The 24,299-nt window shown below is 43.7% G+C and overlaps 1 protein-coding gene across 2 annotated transcripts in view; it reads left to right on the top strand.

Moving 5' to 3' along the window:
- Nucleotides 1-425: 425 nt before the first annotated feature.
- The window catches only part of LOC139565113 (voltage-gated delayed rectifier potassium channel KCNH4-like), a 30,457-nt gene continuing 6,583 nt past the window's right edge, over nt 426-24,299 (top strand). Inside the window, exons 1-12 of one of the 2 annotated variants that reach the window (XM_071385200.1) lie at nt 426-1,302; nt 14,413-14,646; nt 15,201-15,347; nt 15,486-15,619; nt 17,234-17,477; nt 18,045-18,202; nt 18,898-19,105; nt 19,720-19,914; nt 21,057-21,256; nt 22,606-22,855; nt 23,155-23,369; nt 23,468-23,506. In XM_071385200.1, coding sequence (XP_071241301.1) covers nt 1,227-1,302; nt 14,413-14,646; nt 15,201-15,347; nt 15,486-15,619; nt 17,234-17,477; nt 18,045-18,202; nt 18,898-19,105; nt 19,720-19,914; nt 21,057-21,256; nt 22,606-22,855; nt 23,155-23,369; nt 23,468-23,506 — 2,100 coding nt within the window. In that variant the 5' untranslated portion in view covers nt 426-1,226. The remainder of the gene's footprint in view (nt 1,303-14,412; nt 14,647-15,200; nt 15,348-15,485; nt 15,620-17,233; nt 17,478-18,044; nt 18,203-18,897; nt 19,106-19,719; nt 19,915-21,056; nt 21,257-22,605; nt 22,856-23,154; nt 23,370-23,467; nt 23,507-24,299) is intronic. The other variant, XM_071385201.1, reaches the window with a different exon arrangement.

The following is a 24,299-nucleotide window of genomic DNA, read 5'->3' as shown; positions in this document are numbered from 1 at the left end:
GGGAAGTTTGTATGCAAAATAACCAGAGGACAACCATGCTCTCACCAAGCTCTAAGAAACATGGTTCTCAGAACATTATGTGCTAGCTGGGTAAGATGCTTATAAGACCTTAGAGGCTTTTAATGATGTATTTCTTTATGTATATACATGTGAATCTTGTTCCTTATATATTCTAAAGCTGTGTGTGTGTGCGTGCGTGCGTGTGTGCCTAAATGCGTGCGTGTACAATTTGCCTCCCTGTGCATGTCAACAGGTATACATGGGTATTCTCATCCCTATTTCCTAGTAAGGATACAGGATCAGAAGTGGATGATGGCAGTGGTGTGTATAGCAGAAAAAGAGGGAGGGGAGGGGCAGAACGAAAGAGAAAGCCAGATGAGATTCACTGGTCTACTGACTGCCAGTGTTTCTGTTAGAGGGGGTGCAACAAGAGAGAGTGCCTATTAGTGTGTGAAGGAGAGAGATGGCGAGAGGACAGAGTAAAATAAGGTATAGAGCGTGCGCAAGAAGGAGAACGAACAGAGAAGTTGATTGTTAATAAACAGTGAGAAGTGGAAAGAAGCAGGGGGCTCTCGCTTTCGGGGAAAGAGAGAGAGAGACAAAAGAGAAAGAGGAAAGGGAGGTAGAGAAAGAGAGAGTAGAGGGAGGGAGAGAGAGACAAAGAAACAGAAACAGGGAGAAAGGGGTGAGAGAGCGATAGAGAATGGCAAAGACTGTGGGATAGAGAGAAGAGAGAGAGAGAGAGAGAGAGAGAGAGAGAGAGAGTACAGACTCAGATAACGGAAGTGGCGTGCGCATCCTGCTCTCCTGCTGGGGCGAGATGAGACTTCAGACTGATCTGTGAGGAGAGAAGAACAGAGAGATACACTACCTAACTTGATGACTCTAAGCTGACAGTGAGTTACAACACCGTAGCTTGATCCACGGTGAGAAGAATAACTACTCACACTACAGCGAAGGAAGGAGCTAAAGAGAAAGATTATCAGCCTTACTTGGGGTAAAGAAGAGGAAAGGTGGAAGAAAGAAGGCTATAAACCTGAGACTGAGGTAAATGCCACTGATACCCAGCTGACCTGTAGCTGAGTGCTGAGGCAAGATCAAGGAGAAGCATCTGTTGAAGTGCAGACTGTAGAGTCACGTTGGTCTGACTCGCCCTCCTCTCAGCTCTGTCTGTTCGGGGATGGAGTGACTTGGTGAGCCCAGCTCTGTCTTCATCGTTGGACAACATGCCTGTGATGAAGGGCCTCCTGGCCCCCCAGAACACCTTCCTGGACACCATCGCCAACCACTTTGATGGCACCCGTAAGTATACCCTTTACTCAAGCCTTTCTGCCTTTGTGCCACCCTCCGTGCCCACCTAATTGGGATGCCTGCAGTGTTACAATGGGTTTGATTGATTGTAATTTACTGGTGAGGTAATTTACAAGTTGTGAACAAGTTGCGTTTAATACATTGTGACTTTTCATTGTAAGATTTCCATTTTGATTTTGTGTCAGCGGGTCACTGAAAATATGACCACCTTTTATCTATTGATTTTGGGCAGGATTCAATTCGTATCGCCGAAGTATTGAGGAAGATCAGCGTTATAGCTCGATTTAAAGGCAATGTCCCTGCGTTCGTGGAGACTCCAAATGCTGCATATGTGGGCTCAAATCGGCAGTTACCTTTACATTTTAACTCAGAACTACCGCTATACGGATTTAAATATATATTTATATCTCATTCAAATCGCATGGTGTCAAGTGGGATTAACACAAATTCTCTAGAGTCTAAGATGTTGGGGGGTGGGTTATGAACTTGCATATGGAATTGTTTTAAAATGGTTCTACCATGGATCATTTAGCTATTTAATTTAACATTTTAGGACCCTTTAGGTATCCCAAAAATATATTTGAAAAGTATTTGATAAAATATTGAATTGGGCCTTCAGTACCAAATACCACAGAAACACATTGAATAACACATTCATCAATGGCAAAAAAGACAGTAAAAAAATGAAATCCTAAGGAATAAGGTTTTGAAGTGTCTGGAGATATAGGAGAAATAAGAAAGCTCCGTCTTGTCAAGGTTGAGCTTGAGGTCGTGGACCAGGCACGATATCTGCCAGGCACGCAGAGATGTCTCCACATGGGTGTCAGAAGGGGCTGAAGAAGAAAAGGAGTTCGATGTCATCTGCATAGCAATGATAGGAGAGACCATGTGAGGATATGACGGAGCCGAGTGACTTGGTGTATATGCAGGGTTGGGTAGATTACTTTCTAAATGTAATCCTTTACAGTTACTAGTTACCTGTCCAAAATTGTAATCAGTAACGTAACTTTTGGATTACCCAAACTCAGTAACGGAATCGGATTACATTCAGTTACTTTTAGATTACTTTTCCCTTAAGAGGCATTAGAAGAAGACAAAAAGGTATGTTACCAATTGAATGACATCTATTGCAGGATAAAGCAATATTAAAGTCTACATAGCTGGCCATGTATGGCTGTTAAATTTTACTTTTCGGGTTGGTTGTATAGGCTTATTATAACCCATCGCTTTCTACTGCATATAATAATGTAAGAACCGAAGCTGGAGATGAGAAGCAAGTACAGGGAGTGAACATTTAATGAACAGACAAGTGACAGAACAGGAACATCGTCAGAACAGGGGGAACAAGTGCTAGCTGTGCCACCAGAGACTCTGGGTTCGCGCCCAGGCTCTGTCGCAGCCGGCCGCGACCGTGAGGTCCGTGGGGCGACGCACAATTGGCCTAGCGTCGTCCGGGTTAGGGAGGGTTTGGCCGGTAAGGATATCCTTGTCTCATCGCGCTCTAGCGGCTCCTGTGGCGGGCCGGGCGTAGTGCACGCTAACCTGTGTTAAGAAGCAGTGCGGTTTGGTTGGGTTGTGTTTCGGAGGACGCATGGCTTTCGACCTTCGTCTCTCCCGAGCCCGTACGGGAGTTGTAGCGATGAGACAAGATAGTAACTACTAACAATTGGATACCACGACATTGGGGAGAAAAGGGGGTAAAAATTCACACACAAAAAAAAAGAACAGGGGGAACAAAACGACATGACGACAATAAAGCTGAAGCCGGGAACAGCCTAGGGAACAGAAAAATATAGGGGAGGTAATGAAAACAGGTGATTGAGTCCAGGTGAGTCCAATGAATTACTGAAGAGTGTGATGAGGGAAAAAGGTGTGCGTAATGATGGTGGCAGGAGTGTGTAGTGCTGGGCAGCCTGGCGCCAGGGAGGGAGAGCGGGAGCAGGCGTGACATAATAATATGATTCAATTATGTCTCTACATTACTATATATCATTTATAAGTCCAAAAATGGATGTAGCAACTACAGATTGCCTTGTTAAGTCTATCAAAAGTGTACGAGTTTGAGCATGTGTCCATTAGGCCTATGGATTTAGTTTTTTATCAGCATGAATTAGATTAGATTAGATTGAGCAATAAAATCCCCAATTTTATTCCATAGGCTGGGATCCGCACTGTGCAGCTGTTGTAAAAGAGCATTTTTCACTGGCTGTCCACTGGTTTCAAAAACAATGATTGATAGGCATCTTAAATTCAACCATTATTGGGTTCAAATACAGATTTGGATTTCTGAACTGCCGTCCACGACAACCACAAGCCGTAAGGCACAAATAGCTAAATGAGAGAGCAGCAGTGTGATTCACATCAATGCGCTACGTAGGTACCAATAATAAGTGATATCCGAATCACCATAGACTACACCACTGCTCTCATCCTGACCTCCAAGCGTTTATTCAAGTTGGATAATCTTTGGATGCCGACAGCAGTCGCACCATTGGAAGATATAGATTGGACTGTAGCCTACAAAAGCCTATTTCTCATATTTGTCCACGATCCATCAAACACATTTGGTGTGTCATCATAGTGGCCTCTGACTTGGGGTCAGACACGCTCAGGTGGAACAAACTTAAAGTTGCGCCTTTTTACAATGCTGATTTGATTGTCATTAAGAAAACAGAGAAGTGTCACAAATTTTCCCCGCAAACATCCATTTGGAATTTAAAAGTAATCCTTGAAGTAATCATCTAGTTTTTCAAAAGTCTCTGTAGTCTGATTACAATATTTTTGCTGGTAACATAACGGATATCAGTTACCGTTTTTTTGTAATCCCTTACATCCCCAACCCTGTGTATATGTAGCCTGGCGAAAGTAAACCCTTCACAGGACACAAACTAATTTTGGGTTGTTTATTCTGTCAAAGCTTACATTTCAAATAGGATAATGTAGGAGGGCAATCACCGCAAGTTGAAGTCACCATAAAGTAAAGTTCAGTTTCAATCACGATCAAGTGAAATACATCTGTTAGTAAAGTGCATATAACCAATCTGAGTACAATAAATACAAAGTGAAATGCATAAACGGTAGTGGCTCTGCTTTCCATAGAAAAACACAAGAAAATACAGAGACCACAATGTTCACAGTTAGAATGGACTTCTAACATTTCAGATATCTGGGTACAAGATGACCATGATCAAAATGACATTGTGCATGAAAAACAAACATACATTTAGTCATAAAACAATATGAATACTTACAAACACACTGTCCACGTGATGCCCTAACCCCACATGGAACAGTAGATCCTCATCTCACCCATAATGCACTGGGGGAAATATCATATCAACATTTAAATTATGATTCAAAAATAAAATAAAATACAACACCCTGAAGCTTTACATGAAATAGAATGTCATTCTGATATTTACTCACGCTTCAAATAATGTTATCAACGCCGCCACGTGGTTCTGAGAGCACTGGTATTCAGCTGGCAAGAAGCTAACATCCTCATGTCAATCTGAAAGTATCAACAGGCTAACATGACCATCTTGCATAAATATTACAAAACGAACACGTATACACTGCAGATGATGCAGAATATGATAGATTCCGGTACAAGAGTAAGATAAAAAAGCAATATTTACCCATCTAAAGTATCGTTGGACCCATGATGGATTTCAACAGCTCTCCAGTGTAATTGCTTGCTCTCACTCTTACACACTGTGCACGCACAATCTTATAACCTCTCTCACACATTATTTAAGGATCTCTTAAAGGAACTGTGCCATCTAGTGGATATAAATGAATACAGCTACATGCTTTTACCACCTGGCTACTTATAGAGAGAAGAGGAGAGGGCCTAGAACCAAGCCCTGGGGGACACCAGTAGTGAGAGTAAGTGGTGCAGACATAGATCCTCTCCATGTCATCTGGTAGGAGCGGCCTGCCAGGTAGGATGCAATCCAAGAGTGTGCAGACCCTGAGACGCCCAGCCCTGAGAGGGTGGAAAGGACGATCTGATGGTTCATGGTGTCAAAGGCAGCAGATAGATCTAGGAGGATGAGAACAGAGGAGAGAGAGTCAGCTTTGGGAGTGCGGAGAGCCTCCGTGACACAGAGGCGAGCAGTCTCGGTTGAGTGATCCGTCTTGAAGCCTTGACTGGCTTGACACTAATTGCTAATTGCCTAGCTGAGGTGAAGAGCATACCTCCCGGTACTAATTGCTGATTGCATAGGAGAGGAGAAACCACTCCCCCTCCAATACAGCCACTGATTACCAAAACAATAACAGTCACAAATTTCCCTGCATTCCTGGTTGATGTATCAACAATCAGCTGCAAGTAATTAAAAAAAATATATAACCTTTTTAACTAGGCAAGTCAGTTAAGAACAAATTCTTATTTACAATGACGGCCTAAGAACAGTGGGTTAACTGCCTTGTTCAGGGGCAGAACAACAGATTTTTACCTTGGCAGCTCGGGGATTCGATCTAGCAAACTTTTGGTTACTGGCCCAACGCTCTAACCACCCCAGGTAGCCTAGTGGTTGCTGAGCAGTCAGCAGTTCATACACTAAGTAAGCTAAGTAGGCTACCGGAAAGACAGACAGCACTTAAAGTAAATGGCCCTAGCTAGCAAAAATACAGTACTAAACAACAACAGATGACGACAAAATTATACTTATTACTACTAGCGATATTAGGAGTCAACTAGCTATAGATTGAAGCTACACCACTACATGGCAAAACAAATAATGAACTACTGAAAACACGACCTAGATTTGATTTTAGTTCAACTTCCACTTAGTCCAACTATCACTCCACTACTACTACAAAATTAAATTAAATTAAATTACTAGTAGAACTATATGTAGTTCACCACTTCCCAACACTGTGTGTAAGTGGTACTGGAGAGGGGCAGCCAGTCAAGACAGTAATTCAGGCTGTGACAGTGATGTAGAGAGTGGTGAGAGCTCAGCAGAGGAGTGGGTGTGCTGTTGTTTTGGATTGAAGTGCCACTTGTTGGGCTGTTGTGTGTTTGCTGTCTGTGTTGCTCCTCATTCAAGTGATACAAAACCGGACACTTCCAGTCATTGCACTAACGCTAGTTAGCAATTGCGCTACCGCTAGTTAGCAACTCTCTTCAAACTGCATGCAGAGACATACAAATCTGGGGAAGTAGATAACGGTCTTCATTGCCTCCTGAAGTATCCCTTTAAGACTTCAGTACCTGTGTCCCTATTTCCCCTTTCTTTTAGCTCACTCACAACCTAAAAGCTATTTTATTATTAGTCATATAATTCACAGTTCATGCATTTTGTTTGTCCATCTATTAAGCACCTCTGCATTTGACCATAGGATATATACTGAGTGTACAAAACATTAGGAATACCTGCTCTTTCCATGACATAGACTGACCAGGTGAATCCAGGTGAAAGATATGATGCCTTATTGATGTCACTTGTTAAATCAACTTCAATCAGTGTAGATGAAGGGGAGGAGACAGGTTAAAGAACGATTTTTAAGCCTTGAGACAATTGAGACATTGATTGTGTACAGTGGCAAGAAAAAGTATGCGAAACCTTTGGAATTATCTGGATTTCTGCATAAATTGGTCATAAAATTAGATCTGATCTTATTCTAAGTCACAATAACAGACAAACACAGTCTGCTTAAACTAATAACACACAAATTATTGTATTTATCTTGTCTATATTGAATACATAATTTAAACATTTACAGTGTAGGTTGGGGAAAGTATGTAAACCCCTAGGCTAATGACTTATCCTAAAGCTAATTGGAGTCAGGAGTCAGCTAACCTGGAGTCCAATCAATGAGACGAGATTGGAGATGTTGCTTAGAGCTGCCCTGCCCTATAAAAACACTCACAAAATTGGAGTTTGCTATTCACAAGAAGCATTGCCTAATGTGAACCATGCCTCAAACAAAAGAGATCTCAGAAGACCCAAGATTAAGAAATGTTGACTTGCATAAAGCTGGAAAGGGTTACAAAAGTATCTCTAAAAGCCTTGATGTTCATCGGTTCATGGTAAGACAAATGGTCTATAAATGAAGAAAGTTCAGCACTGTTGCTACTCTCCCTAGGAGTGGCCGACCTGCAAAGATGACTCCAAGAGCAAAGCGCAGAATGCTCAATGAGGTTAAGAAGAATCTTAGAGTGTCAGCTAAAGACTTAAAGAAATCTCTGGAACATGCCAACATCTCTGTTGACGAGTCTACGATATGTAAAACACTAAACAAGAATGGTGTTCATGGGAGGACACCACGGAAGAAGCCACTGCTGTCCCAAAAAAACATTCATGCACGTCTGAAGTTCGCAAAAGAGCATCTGGATGTTCCACAGCGCTACTGGCAAGATATTCTGTGGACAGATGAAACTAAAGTTCAGTTGTTTGGAAGGAACACAAAACATTATGTGTGGAGGCACAGCACACCAACATCAAAACCTCATCCCAACTATAAAGTATGGTGGAGGAGTGTCATGGTTTGGGACTGCTTTGCTGTCTCAGGGCCTTGGACAGCTTGCTATCATCAACAGAAAAATGAATTCCCAAGTTTATCAAGACATTTTGCAGGAGAATGTAAGGCTATCTGTCCGACAATTGAACCTCGGCAGAAGTTGGGTGACGCAACAGGACAACGCCCCAAACACAGAAGTAAATCAACAACAGAATGGCTTCAACAGAAGAAAATATGCCTTCTGGAGTGGCTTAGTCAGAGTCATGACCTCTACCCGATTGAGATGCTGTGGCATGACCTCAAAAGAGCGGTTCACACCAGACATCCCAAGAATGTTGCTGATCTGAAACAGTTTTGTAAAGAGGAATGGTCCAAAATTCCTCCTGACCGTTGTGCAGGTCTGACAGAAAACTTTGGTTGAGGTTATTGCTGCCAAAGGAGGGTCAACCAGTTATTAAATCCGAGGGTTCACATACTTTTCCCACCCTGCACTGTGAATGTTTATACGGTGTGTTCAATAAAGACATGACAACGTATAATTGTTTGTTATTAGTTTAAACAGACTGTGTTTGTCTATTGTTGTGACTTAGATGAAGATCAAATAAAATGTTATGACCAATTTATGCAGAAATCCAGGTAATTCTAAAGGGTTCACATACTTTTTCTTGCCACTGTATGTGTGCCATTCAGAGGTTGAACGGGCATGACAAAAGTTCCTTTGAACGGGGTATGGTTGTAGGTGCCAGGCGCACCATTTTTAGTGTGTCAAGAACTGCAATGCTGCTGGGTTTTTCACGCTCAACAGTTTCCCATGTGTATCAAAAATGGTCCACCACTCAAAGGACATCCAGCCAACTTGACACAACTGTAGGAATCATTGTAGTCAACATGGGCCAGCGTCCCTGTGGAATGCTTTCGACACCTTGTAGAGTCCATGCCCCAACGAACTGAGGCTGTTCTGACGGCAAAAGGGGGTGCACCTCAATATTAGGAAGGTGTCCCTAATGGTTTGTACAATAAGTATATGTCACTAATGGACTACTGTCCAAGCTGCATGATGCACTATCCCATGGTCAGATTGGATCACACTCTTCTCAGTGGGTTACAAGAAGTGGGACATGACATCATGCTAGCGTGTGGCCGCCGATCTGTGTCCTGGCTGAGTTAATGAATTCAGCGTGAAGACAAACACACTCACACTAACACTCTCTCTATTACACACACTCACACTCACACACACACACACCAACCTGGACTCAGGGTTAGACGTAACATAGTAAATGTAAACCCAGGACACTCCAATTATGATATGTTACGTTTCATATGGTATGTATTCATTTGTGGATGTCCATCATCCCATTTCGAATGATTTGTTATGATTTACAATTTGTATGATATGCAATGCATTGCAATTCGCACAATATGCTACGGATTTGTAAAATGTATGATATGTAATGAATTCCATTCTGTTGTGGCTAACGTTAGCTAGGTGGCTAGGTGACTATCGCTAACGTTAGCTAGGTGACTAAGGTTAGCTAGGCTAGGGGTTAGGGTAAGGGGTTAAGGTTAGGGTTGGTCCTCCCAAGTTGCACAGCGGTCTGAGGTGTAACTACAGACCCGGGTTCGATCCCAGGCTGTGTCGCAGCCGGCCGAGACTGGAAGACCTATGAGGTGGCACACAATTGGCCCAGAATCGTCCGGGTTAGGGGAGGGTTTGGCTGGCCGGGATGTCCTTGTACTATCACGCTCTAGCAACGACTGTGTCGGGCCGGGCGCATGCACGCTGACTTCGGTAGCCAGTTATACGTTGTTTCCTCCGACACATGCGGCTGACTTCCGGGTTAAGCGAGCAGTGTGTCAAGGAGCAATGCTGGCTGGGTTGTGTTTCGGAGGATGCATGGCTCTCGACCTTCGCCTCTCCCGAGTCCATACGGGAGTAGCAGCAATGGGACAAGACTGTAACTACCAATTGGGGAGAAAAAGGGGTAAAAAGTACAATAAACAAATAAATTAAGGTTATGGGAAGGGTTAGCTAACATGTTAAGTAATTGCTAATTAGCTAAAATGCTAATGTTGTCCGTAATGACATTCGAATACGTAACCTTTGGGTTGCTAGACGTTCGCGTTATACGCCTGTCTACCCATCCACCCCGACCAACCACCCTACTTTCGCTTTTCCCTTAATCCCTGCTGTCGTATGTAACCATACCAAATGTAACATATCATACTAATACGTCTAGTCTATGAGACCAGGCTGAACACACACACACCCACACAAATACAGAGTCAGAATAATGTTTTTCACAATTTTGGTGGTTACAGAACCTCCGTGTCATGGTGTGGGTGGAGGAGCTGGCCAAAAGCTTTAATGGACAAGACTGAACCGGTCTGGGGGTAGTGTGAGGTTCAGGGAGCCGTTATCCAAAGGGAAGAGATGTAGTCGGAGCTTGAAATGTCTGTAGGGAGCTGATAAAATAGTCCAAAACTTTGACTTTCTTCTGTCCGAGTTCTGGGCGGCTTCCTCATTTTTATTTTGTATTTTTTATTTAACCTTTATTTAACTAGGCAAATCAGTTAAGAATAAATTATTATTTACAATGATGGCCTACCCCGGCCAAACCCTAACCCAGACAACGCTGGGCCAATTGTGAGCCTTAGACTGCTGCACCACTCGGGAGCCCACACAGTGTATAATAGACATTAAAATGATTGACTTCAACCTATGACCTATGACATAATATTCTAATATCATGTGCGACAACAAGTGGGTGGATTTGCAGCATGTAATGTATGTATGACTGCCTCCCTCAACTAAATGACCCTCTCCATTGTGTAATGTGAATAGACCAAGCGATTACAGAATGAATGAAAGTGACAGCCAAATGATCCCAACATGTGAGCAGGGACATAAATGACAGTTAATTATGCATGGGTTAAGCGCCAATCAAACAGCATCTGGGTATCGATATCAGTCATCCACTCTCTGTAAAAACAGGCTGTAATAAAGGACAGTTCCCTCTATAACAATCCATTATATCATTTTTAATTTCACTCTTAATACGTTATTTAGTCGTTGCCAGAATGCAAATAAACTACTGTATACAATAGGAACGTACAGTACACATTGTACAGTTATTCCCATTTATATGTACATTTCAGGTTGCACTCTGTGGATTATGGTACGGGGTGTCAGAGCGGAGTTATCGATTGCAGTGTTTACACAGCAATAGTCGTATTTGTGTGCAGAGCAGAAGGCTTTCATTGTTGTCTCGTTGTCGCTCCACAGAATGATTCAGTCTAATTATCTGCGTGGGCTGGGAGCGACACCCAGCTTTCCCCTCCTCATTGAGGCATACAATTATTTAATAGCATTTCCCCTCCATTTCAATTCACTAATTGTGATTATTGTTGTTGTGATTGATGTAAAGGGCCTGGCTTTTTTGCTTGTGTAATGTAACTAGATTGGTTTGGGTTTTGCTCTTCATCACCTGATGGCAATTACTGAAGCTAGTGCATGAACTGAAAAGTAATAGAAATGGACAGTTATTCACTACAATGGAGAAGTCCCTTTTGTCGTGTGGACGGTCATTTCAGAAATTATTCTGGGAGAAAATGAGAGAGGCAAAGAGAAATAGAAGCTCTTAGAGCCTTCAAGGTTCAACATGGCTTTCACTATGTACTGCCATCAGTCAGAGAGAGAGAGAGAGAGGGAGAGAGAGAGAGAGAGAGAGAGAGAGAGAGAGAGAGAGAGAGAGAGAGAGAGAGAGAGAGAGAGAGAGAGAGAGAGAGAGAGAGAGAGAGAGAGAGAGAGAGAGAGAGAGAGAGAGAGAGACCACTAGACTGGATGCATTTTAGCAGAATAATAGTTATGTTGGAGAAAGGACTTACCATCTGTTTGCTTTGGTTTAGAAAAACAACTTTCTTTCACTTGTCTGTATCAGTCTAAGCCAAGTTTTTATTTTACCTTTATTTTACTAGGCAAGTCAGTTAAGAACAAATTCTTATTTTCAATGACGGCCTAGGAACAGTGGGTAACAAAGTAACAATGATGATCATGAAGCTACTGTAAAACAAAAAACTCTATTGGTCCAAATGCTGCTCCAGTTGTTTAATAATCAGTATGTTTTCCCGTAGGATTAACTTATTGCGAATCTATTTGTGTTCTTCCTGTATAAAAAAGGGACCGTATCCTGGTTACCTCCTCCCTGTGGAAATAACAGCTTTGCCATATGCTTTTTATTAAAACAATTACAAATTGCTATGGCAACCCAATCCTGGGCACATAAAGTCTCATGTAGCTTCTGTACTAATTATCTCTACATCAGTCACTTAAGCGACTGTGACATTTCAGGAGTTTGATGTTTTTGCGGTGGCAGGTAGCCTAGTGGTTAGAGCGTTGGGCCAGTAACCAAAAGATTGTTGGATTGAATCCCCGAGCTGACAATGTCAAAATCTGTCGTTCTGCCCCTGAACAAGGCGGTTAACCCACTGTTCCTGTCATTGTAAATAAGAATTTGTTCTTAACTGACTTGCCTAGTAAAATGTTTTTTAAAATGATGTCTTTCTCGACAGGAAATTCTGTATACGGTAACAGTATACAACCTACCTCAATCTAAAGATATCCTCCATCTATACACCTTTCAACAACAGCCGTGCATGGCTCAGTAGGCTGAGTGTTGGCTGGGAGTCGGACTGTGGCTCACCTCAAATGACAGAATTAACTTAACAAGAGATCTGGAGCACTTAGGTCCTCTTCACCACTCTGTGTGAACTAATGATCAATTAGACTTGTGTACTAAGTGTGTATGTAATACTTATCTGCCACAACATCTGCAGTATTGTCAATGCAAATGTCCATTTTTTCCTTGTGTTTCATGGAGGACTTATCCAGATTGCCTCATTAGCTAATGATAATGGGCTGCTTATGTAAAGACTTTCAAACTGTGATCTCAGTGTTTACGCACTACGCATCTAATAATAACGGAGATAATTAGTGTATTGATTGACAGGGTATGATCAGACCATCATCACATGTACAGCGAGAATAGGAAACTCTGGCCATGAAATTCTGTCTTGTCCAACTCAAACCACCCCTGTGTGGAAGAGCAGTGGATGAATAGATACATTATGGAATTGAATTCAGTCAGTGGAGTCATTTCCTATGGAACTCTATACAGCAGTGACCCAATGGACTTGATAGTTGGGGACAGGTGACAACGGACAGGCATTGGATTGTGGGAGACATCTGTGATGGGCAATTGTCTCTGCACAATGAGGCGCTGTGCTACAATACAGTCTACTTTGCAACCCCTTTGAAAGGGTGGAACAGAGGGGAGGGAGATGGTCCATATAACAGCTGCCTGCAATCATTTTTTAATGGAGAGTAGTTGTTCAACTCACTATGGAGGAATATATCAATCATAAATGTTTACAGCTGTACCAAATACTCAGAGTAAGCAGGTAAATAGCAGATAAATAGAGGTACATTTAAATCAAGCAAATCAAATTTGAACAAAAACTTCTAGGAGTATGTTAAATAATCTCCCAGCACCCTCCATCCTCCCATAAAAATAAAGACGTCTACAAAAAAATATATATAACACCCTTGCCTTTTGTGAACTAACACTCGCGCTTGACCTTTTTCCCCTGCTGGCACTGACCTTGCTGATAGTGTCTGTCCCACCGAGCTATCTGAAGACGAACACACTAAGTCGCTCTGGATAAGAGTGTCTGCTAAATGACTGAAACGTAAATAGAACAATACAACACAAATGATTCATAGCTGAAACGTGACTTGGGCATATCAGAAAGGGGTCTAAATGACCGTGCCACCGCACCGGTATTCTTACTGCTGAAAGTACATCTTCCCTTCCGCTCAGCCTGAGTGCCTGCACAGTTCAACAGATGGGTGCAGCTCTGAGAGGTGGTTGGTCTGACAGAATCAAAAGGCAGCTACTGAATCAGAAGCTCCAGCCTGTCCTGTGATTGGCTGGCGGGGTCTTTGGTTACATGGGCAGGAGGATGTGAGGATACTGCACATGATGCTCATTTCCTATCCCCATTAGTGTCCCCAGGCGCCTGCTGGGGGGCCCCCTGGGCTGTGGGCCCCCATAGAGTGAACTGGGTCCCCTCTTCTCTCCTATCACATCCACCAGACTTCACAGGCCTAAACTTCAAAGCCTGCTCTGATGTCCATGCAGGCTGCTGTGGGTGGGTTATATGTGCTAGTTAGTTAGTTAGTTAGTTTAGTTAGTTAGTTAGTTAGTTAGTTAGATCGACTGAGACCGAGACAGACAGAGCTCTTTTTCAGACAGCTAAAGGATGAAATAGACCTTGAGAGGAGAAAATGAGTGGGAGGAGAGAGAGATTCAGAAAGAAACCTGAAAGCGACTGAATACCTGACGCTATGTTCCACCTTCATAGATGGCTGTATTCAACACAAGCTTGATTGATAATTACATAGCCTAATTCAGCATCCAGGGGCAAGGACATTCATCCATTTAATGTCTGAATCACACAGTGTACTCGAGGGACAGAAATAATTGGTTGACCACTTATACAGCAATCATTACGCAGACAGTTAGGGTACAGTACATCATGTCTCTAATAATCTCTCCTTGCTTTCCACAGACAGTAACTTCCTTCTTGGGAATGCCCAGGGTCGCCAAGGTTACCCCATCGTGTACTGCTCGGACGGCTTCTGCGAGCTGACGGGGTTTGTGCGCACTGAGGTGATGCAGAAAACGTGCACGTGTCGCTTCCTGCACGGGGCGGAGACCAGTGAGAGGGTGAGGCAGCAGGTGGACAAGGCCCTGGAGGGACAGCAGGAGTACCAGGGGGAGGTGTGCTTCTACATGAGGAACGGTGAGCATTCAGTCAACACATGGTGGCCCTCAATACAACATCATCCAACTAGATCTATTTTTTTGATTGTAATTTTTAGAACTATGGACAGAGGATGCAACATACACCAAGTTCACTTCTGCAGAATATGAAGAGGGAGTAGAGTAAAATACAATCCTCCACGTGCCATTATAATTTAACTCAGTGGTATTCAAAGTAGTTTAAATTAAGAGTGCAGATTATTTAATGGGACAATATACAAGCATTTTGAGAAAGATCATTTGAAAAACACAATTTTATTGAGTAAATGTATTTTGGTTCATTTTCATTTTGATTAGAGATGAAAATGCAATAAATTGAAGGTTATTTGTTGACGTGAACATATACATTTACAGATTTTGTAGGTTGTGTCATTAGAATTGGGGTGGGATGGGATGGGATGGGATGGGGTCATGAGAAATGATTGGGAAAAAGAATGAGTTCCCCAGAAGTTTTGGCGGGACAAAAATTGGGTCCCCGCTGAAAACATTTGAGTACCACTAAATCTAACTTCTTCTATAATGTTGCTTCCACAGGAAATCCATTCTGGTGCCTTCTTGACATCGTGCCGATTAAGAATGAGAAGGGTGAAGTGGTTCTATTCCTTTTCTCCTTCAAGGATGTCACTGAGTCGTACGGAAAAAGCCACCATCACAGCAACAGCAGAGGTGGGGAGGCCACAGGTATTCTACTAACACTGTGGCTTACACCTTATTGAACCGTTTATCATTTAGACTATGGTGCTTTCTACGATGATAGCATAAAAGTAAGGCTTTAATAAGTGTAATAACCCATTCTCATTATTGTCCTTATGTCATCAGGCATCTCAGAGGACGTACATCAGAGCAGAAAACGCAGCAGTTCCCACTTTTCCCAAGCCAGGGAAAGGGGAAGGACTGTCCTGTACCACCTCACCAACCAGTTCTCCAAGAGGGGCAAGGGGAAACTGCCCAATGTGAGTTCCCCTGGATCTCACTGTACTGTACAGTAGAGCGTATTGACTCATTGACAAAAAATGATTTTTTTCTTTAGAGGAAAGGCATAATTTCATTATATTACCAACTGCTTTCTGAAAGATGACGTCATTGGTTTTCATATCACATGTAAAATCACATTCTTACCACATTCAAATGAAAACATATTTGAGCAGACGTGTTAGGGAGAATATATAGAGCAAGGTGACATTTACCTATCCATTTGAGGAAGGTTGAGCTTGGCCCAGATAGAGGAATTGATCAGGCAGCCTTTGAAGCTCCGGTCTGCTGTGTGTGGTCTTTGTAGTGCTGGTATATATAGAGCAACAGAGAGACGCAGTGTGGCCTTTTGCAGATTGGGACATGGGAAAGCTGGGGGTATCATCTCACTAATTAAAGGAAAGTACCGGAAGAGAGGTCACTGTATGACACAGCAGTGGACAGATAGAACCAAGGATTTTCAACCTTTTCCCTCTTCCTCTCTTAAACAGGTCTTATATGAGGTAGTTGTTTTTTAAAGATACGTCAATTGTACCGTTAAATGCTGAGAGACTTATAACTTTAAAAATATCAATGAAATGTATGACAATTCACTCTCTCCAAATCCTACCTTTTACATACTTGGTGGTGATCAGTCAATGTTTTTTAAGATTGTGTAAAAAATGAGGTTACCATTGACAACAGTATGGGCTATGTGGCATTGCATGCTTTGAAAAACGTTGTAATCTGCGCTTTTCCTGCGACAGGTCTGTACACATTCAGTTGTTGTTGTGCATCTAAATCCTCCATCTGCAATTACCAAGTAATTATCTCCCATAATGTACCCAGCTATTATCCCACCAAGGGTTCCCACTTGGAGGTTCTGCTGAATAGCAGAATAGCATCTCTAGTCATGTTGAAGAACGACAGAGGGGATTTACGTTCAGATCTCATTACCTCAAGGGATCTCCATAGTTCCTCATCCATATTTCATCTCCCTCACACTGAGTCATTTATGGAGGATAAAGTCAGTGGTTCTGCATATGTGTCGAAAAGAACATGTCGATAATTGTCTCTACCGGTCTTTCGTGTATTGTAAAGTCAAATGAGCTTCCATTTGATCCCCAGGCCTGTTAGAGTTCCTGCTACTGTTTCTGTAGTTACTACTGCTGTGAACCTATGACCACTAATTGCATGATGTTGATTTCTGTCTTGAAAAGATGCCATTGAACCCTTAAGATGTTTCCTGATTTTTGTTTATTTGGGTAATTGCTTGACATTTGACTTCACTGTTAGGCGCTAGTAACACAATAATTTTGCTGCACCCGCTTTACCATCTGCTAAACTGTGTACGCTACCGATAAACTTTGATTTGATTTGACGTCCTTTATTCCTAAAAGGAACATTTACTTCTCCTCTCTTGTGCCACAGAGGAGTTTGGATTGGGGACAAGGGAGTGCAGACACTGATTTTGATGTAGCTAGGGCAAGTAGGTTTCAGTGCATTCTTGAGATGTTATCATAGGTACAAGTGCCACTGTGCCAGTGTGGTGTCTTGGGCTTTGTCTGTGACCTGGGACCTATGACCTGTGACCCTTGGCCCCTGTCTTCCCGCAGAGTGTATTCCAGAAGCCCTCTCTCCCAGAGTACAAGGTGGCGGCGGTGCAGAAGTCCCGCTTCATCCTGCTCCACTACAGCGTATCCAAGGCCCTGTGGGATTGGCTGATCCTACTGGCCACCTTCTACGTGGCGGTCACCGTGCCCTTCAATGTCTGCTTCGTCAGTCACCAGGACGACATCGACTGGGACTCCCGTAGCACCATTGCCAGTGACATCGCAGTGGAAATGCTTTTCATTCTAGGTAACATACTGTTGTATAACAGTACTGAGAGTGGTTACATAGTACTCCAATGGTAAATGTCATATCACTGCGGTGGCTAAATGAATTGGCACCAGTAGCTAGCTCCTCTGGAATATAGTTGATCAAGAATTGTTCTTTCCTGCTGTGGCAGTGGGTGTTTCCTTGGAAATTGGTCACACTTGACTGTACTCGCTCACCCACCTTCATTGCCAACTCATCATGGTGTCTGTGTCACCCCTGGTTACAGCTCAGATTTTGAGCCACAATAAGAGACTTCCTGTCTCCGATGGATGTGTGATCCTAAAACAGCTGTGATGGGGTTCAGACTTTTTTAAGTTGAGGAAATGGTAATTATGTACAGGGACGTTCGTGTACAAAATTATCCTCACATCGTGTGTAATTCTAAACCGTTGGTGTCATGCCATAATTAGCATTTACAGCTCACCTGGAAAAGTGCTGGAACGTAGAGCCTATCCACTCACTTTACACACTTGTTGTGTAATTGAGTAAAGGATAAAATATTATTTTGCTCATGTCCTGCTGGGTTTTCTCCCTGTTCCTCCCCAGATATCATCCTGAACTTTAGGACCACCTTCGTGAGTCAGTCGGGTCAGGTGGTGTACGATGCCCGCTCAATCTACCTCCATTACTGTGGCACCTGGTTCTTTATAGACCTCATTGCCGCTCTGCCCTTTGACCTCCTCTACGCCTTCAACATCACAGTGGTGAGTTTGTATGGAGGCATTGACTGTGCATGTATGGGTGTCATGGGCGTTTGGCTTTGCGTCTGTATGCAGTTCCTTATCCTATCTTGAACAGACAGAGCTTGTTCGATAGCCCTTCCCAGAATAATCGTTTTCTCTCTTAAAATATGTTGTTGGTCCTCTTTATTTCCCCTGAGCATTGAATTGTAACGGATTAGGTCTGCCACCTCCATGCTTTATTGAGCTGCTCCTTCCTTCTCTCTAGTGTCCCTCCCCCTATCCACTAGCTGCACTCCCCATCGCTCTCTCTCTGTCTCACTCACGTCTCAGCCAATAGCCTTCTCACTTAATCTTACCTGGGCTTCTGAGATGTGATACTGTTCAACTACCCCTTTTTCCACCAATCATTTGTTTCTCAAGCTTTCCAAGAGATGTGCTGTTCTTTACGGATGAATGCATCTTTAGCCTCTGGGGGAAGTGGGATATTGGAGGGGTAGGAGGAACGTTTGCTCACTGCCTCTCAGCTAGACCGTGTCCCTGGAGATTTCAGTTCAGTACAGAGAATAGATTGTCTATACTGTATATAATGTCTGACGAGTTTAACCGGACTAGGACTCAACTCTCTAACCTCTTTTGACATTTACATCTGTCACAATTCAAATTGTCATCTCTACATGAATCCTTGCATGTAAACATGTCCGTTACCTCCTGTCCAGACCTCTCTGGTCCACCTCCTGAAGACGGTGCGTTTGCTGCGGCTGCTGCGGTTGTTACAGAAGCTGGACCGTTACTCCCAGTACAGTGCTGTGGTCCTGACCCTGCTCATGTCTGTGTTCGCCCTGCTTGCCCACTGGATGGCCTGCGTCTGGTACGTCATTGGCCGCAAGGAGATAGAGAGCAGCGACCCTGTCACCTGGGATATAGGTGAGCGCCTGTTTGTTAGTATTTGTGTGTGAATGGTTGTTTTTTGTGTGTGGTTGTTGGACCACTCTCACACAGTAGACACATCAACAGAACGTTTCCTTTTGTCGAGCTCCTCGGCTTACTATAGGAAGCAGCCATGTGTGACCACTTTTTCCTCTACATGTGTCTGTAACACAGTAACTCGTTTCAGTTGCCTGACAGCTAGATGCTATGGCCCCTCTGCACACAAGCCTGAATGCTTCTGAACTGGTCTCTCAGTCCATCTCCCTCCATAACACCCTCCCAGTCAACCTCACAGCAAGTGTAGGTCACAGAGTAATGGACAGAGACTGTTTGGCTGGCCCCCCCTACAGTGAAGATCTAATTGAACTCCCAGCAAGAATGCCTCACACTCTATAATATCACCTCTGGATGGAGAGTCAAGCAAAGGATAAAACAAGCCAATCTCTTTCACAGGACTCCTATCAGATCCCTGTCATGCATTTTCCTTTTTCTCCTCCTCTCTCTTTGTCTTCCACCCCTCCCTCCCTCCCTCTCTCGCCCTCTCTCGCCCTCTCTCTTCCTTTTTCCCCCTCTCCCTCTCTCTGTCCACCATGTCCTGCTGTACTCTCCAGGCTGGCTGCAGGAGCTGGGGAAGCGGTTGGAGACCCCGTACGTCAACAGTACGATGGGCGGCCCCTCCATGCCCAGCGCCTATATCGCCTCCCTCTACTTCACCCTGAGCAGCCTCACCAGTGTGGGCTTTGGCAATGTGTGTGCCAACACAGATGCTGAGAAGATCTTCTCCATCTGCATCATGCTCATGGGGGGTAAGTCCATCTGCATCATTCTCATGGGGCTAAGTCCGCCTGCATCATGCTCATGGGGGGTAAGTCCATCTGCATCATGCTCGTGGGGGGTAAGTCCATCTGCATCATGCTCATGGGGGGTAAGTTCATCTGTATCATGCTCATGGGGGGTAAGTCCATCTGTATCATGCTCATGGGGGGTAAGTTCATCTGTATCATGCTCATGGGGGGTAAGTTCATTCTGTATCATGCTCATGCTCATGGGGGGTAAGTCCATCTGCATCATTCTCATGGGGATAAGTTCATCTGTATCATGCTCATGGGGGGTAAATCCATCTGCATCATTCTCATGGGGATAAGTCCATCTGTATCATGCTCATGGGGGGTAAGTCCATCTGCATCATGCTCATGGGGGGTAAGTCCATCTGCATCATTCTCATGGGGGGTAAGTTCATCTGCATCATGCTCATGGGGGATAAGTTCATCTGTATCATGCTCATGGGGGGTAAGTCCATCTGCATCATTCTCATGGGGGGTAAGTTCATCTGCATCATGCTCATGGGGGATAAGTTCATCTGTATCATGCTCATGGGGGGTAAGTCCATCTGCATCATTCTCATGGGGGATAGGTTCATCTGCATCATGCTCATGGGGGATAGGTTCATCTGCATCATGCTCATGGGGGATAAGTTCATCTGTATCATGCTCATGGGGGGTAAGTCCATCTGCATCATTCTCATGGGGGATAGGTTCATCTGCATCATGCTCATGGGGGATAGGTTCATCTGCATCATGCTCATGGGGGATAGGTTCATCTGCATCATGCTCATGGGGGATAGGTTCATCTGCATCATGCTCATGGGGGATAAGTTCATTGGAAGCGAGGCAGTGTTAGTAGACGTCTTGAGACACAAGCTGTCTTATTAAGACTTCTTGAAAACACTTGATGTTTTTAAGACATCTTTAGCAGTATTTTCTTCATTCTTTCAAGACATGTATTAAGATGTCTCGAGATGTCTTCACAAATCTCGTTAAAAAAGTCTTAAGGCATGGTGATGGCTGGGTATGACTCTCTTCTGCATATGTCTGTGCTTTGGGCACAAATGAGTAACCTTGTGATACTCCTTGACCCCCATGTTCCCTGTTCCTCGTCCGACCTGCAGCCCTGATGCATGCAGTGGTCTTCGGTAACGTGACGGCCATCATCCAGCGCATGTACTCTCGACGCTCGCTCTACCACACGCGTATGAAGGACATCAAGGACTTTATCCGTGTGCACCGTCTGCCCCAGCTGCTGAAACAGAGGATGCTGGAGTACTTCCAGACCACCTGGTCTGTCAACAACGGCATCAACGCCAACGAGGTGGGTCACATGACACTATGTATTTAACAATGGTGGTAACAAACTCTGGCCAATGATTACAACAATCCAATGCTTTCAAATCCCTGATGAGGAGTGGGCAAGTGCACATTTTAGGATAAGGATGGAAAATTGGGAAGCAGCCATTAGGGTAGACAAACATACTGACAGACTGGTCTTTATCTATTTTCCGATGTAAATAAATAGCATTTCAGAGAGAGTACACCTTACGTTGGGAGTAGTTAGTTAATTTTCAAAAGTAATCTTTTGCATCACTGCCAAGGTCTTTCGATCAGATGGTACAGTGTGGGTGTGTATTGTCACATTCAGACATAAATGGCCTCGTGGTCTAGTCGTGTCTCCGTGTGGGATGGAGGATTCTAAGTCAGACATGTCATTTTACATCTAGGTCATCTCCACCTTTATTTCCCAGTCTTCTCTCAGTCTCTGCCCAATGAGGTTAGATTTGTTCTTTTAGAAAGTCGTCTTTTGTTCACAGTGATGGGCTTAGACCTAGTATTGGCTAAAAGGGCTCCCTATTGTTGGAACAACCTACAAAATTCCGTTCATCTTGATTCGTCAGTTTGGGATTGCAGTTGTCTCGATTGATTCTAGAGTATTATTTGTTGAAATTGTGGTGTTGAGGTGTGGTTCTTTTTTCTTCTTCTTGTTTTATTTGTAATGCACATTTTTCTTCCTGTTTGTGAGAAAGTGTTTGTACTTAGGGCACCATTGGGAATGAGGCCATGGTCTCATTTGGGCTACCCTGAATAAATACAAGTTAATAAAACATTTTAGACTACGGAGATAGGATTAAAAATGTTGGTACTCATTTACACCCTCTCATCATCAGCTTCATAATTTATTCTCTGCTGAAGACGCGACAACAGACGCTACGAAGGATCCCGAGAACTTGCAAATGTATTACACCTCTTAGCTGGTGCTACTGCCAGGCTAGTCCTAGGGAAACAGACCTACAGTGCACATTATACATAGAGATTTGAGTCATCTAAGAAGGCTTCCATGAAAACAACTACTGTACATTGAAGTGTGTAGCCACTCGCCAAAATACAGCTTGAGTCCAACACAAAATACAAGATATTGTATACTCACTGAGAATTGTGCGTGTTTCAACAATACATAGAATACATGTTTGTGAATAACTGTTGATTGGCTGTCCACACAGTGTTCAAAGGTTTGAACTTGGTTTATACGGTCTAGCATCTCGTATGACAAGAGCATCCCTTTAGCCTTGATCCTCGGACACCACTGTTCCTCTCTGGTACCTCTGTAATCTGATACAAAACCATTGCATTGTGGGTGTTGAAGTCCTCCTTCTCTCCTCCTGTCAGCTGCTGCATGACTTCCCAGACGAACTGCGTGCGGACATCGCCATGCACCTGAACAAGGACATCCTGCAGCTGCCAGTGTTTGAGCGAGCCAGTAGGGGTTGTCTGCGCTCCCTCTCTTTGCACATTAAGACCTCGTTCTGTGCCCCGGGAGAGTACCTCATCCGCCAGGGGGACGCGTTGCAGGCCAACTACTTTGTCTGCTCTGGGTCTCTAGAGGTGCTGAAGGACGGCATGGTCCTTGCTATCCTGGGTACGTCTTAGGCAACTCACTTCCCTGTTCTGGAGTACACTTTCTTTTTATACCTTCCTTTTTCTGTCTCTCGTGTCGGCGTTCCGTCTCTGTTATCAACTTGGCAGCGTCTGAAATGGAATCTTATTCCCTTTATAGTGGAATACGTTTGGCCAGAAAAGCAGTGCACTATATGGGGAATAGGACGCTAGTTTTCTTTATCCCTCAATTGTTATCTCAGCAATATGGATGTTGTCATTATAGTGTATGAGAGAAGAATCAAATCAACTCAGATTATTAATTGGGTAATCTGTCTCTAGGCAAAGGTGATCTGATTGGGGCAGACCTGACAGCGCAAGACAAGGTGATCAAGACCAATGCGGACGTGAAGGCTCTGACCTACTGTGACCTGCAGCACATCAGTGTCCGTGCCCTGAGGGAGGTCCTGGGCCTCTACCCAGAGTACGGCAGTCGCTTCAGCTCTGATATCCACCACAACCTCACCTACAACCTGAGAGAGGGCAGCGAGGCAGAGGTGAGAACCACACATGCTCACTCAATCACTCAAACTTTACTCTGTGTGGCCTGTGTAAACTGTAATGGAATTGTGACTCATTCTGACTCACTGTCCAGGGGCTGACAAGGTTCTCACGGTCCCCTCGGCTCTCTCAGGTAAATGTGTGACTCTTTATTACTGTACTACAGATGGTGATTACTATGACCTGTCAGTCTGCTACTGACAGATAACTCAGGGATGCACCTACAGCCACATCCAACATATCTACAAAGTCACAGCTTCACATGATTAATCCAGAGCTCAGAACAATCCAGAGCTCAGAACATTTGTAGTCATAGCCAGAATATTATACGCTAAATGTCCAAGTAAAATATTTACACCTTGCGATGTGAATAGGCTTTGTGACTCATCATTCCATTTTTCAAAGTGTTTGAATATTTGGTCTGGGACAGAGACATTTAAAGGATTGAAGTTGATATGAGGGTTCTGGTCCCTGACCTGTTGCCCTTGCTTCTTAGGTGAACATATAACTTGATAAAAGGCTGAACGCAATGTTCTGATCTAGCCCATTCCCAGATAGATCTTCACTCTGAAAGATGCATGATTGCAACTCTCACGGCCCCATTTTGCCACCTTTATTGAGAGCTTAACAAAGGGCTGTCATTCGTGTCTCTCTGTGTCTCTGTATCTCTGTGAGGCTGATTTTGTACTCTGTTTTTTTCTTGTATTTGAGTGGGTGTTGGAGGAGGCATATGCCGTGTGTGTGTGTGCGAGCGTGCGAGCGTGTCGTGCACATGCATCTGTGTTTCTATGACATGTGAGTGTCCACGTGTTAATGTTTCTACATTGTGCGTGGGAGTTAACTGATTCTCTCAAAATTAATTTACCAAAATGTGAAAATTGTCTGGTACCAATAAACGTAAAAATAAAATAAAAATCGTACAGAAA

This window comes from Salvelinus alpinus, chromosome 36, assembly GCF_045679555.1.
Source record: "Salvelinus alpinus chromosome 36, SLU_Salpinus.1, whole genome shotgun sequence".
Classification (NCBI taxonomy): Eukaryota; Metazoa; Chordata; class Actinopteri; order Salmoniformes; family Salmonidae; genus Salvelinus; species Salvelinus alpinus.
The sequence above is the reverse complement of the archived record's forward strand: the minus strand, read 5'-3'. Positions and strand labels throughout refer to the sequence as shown.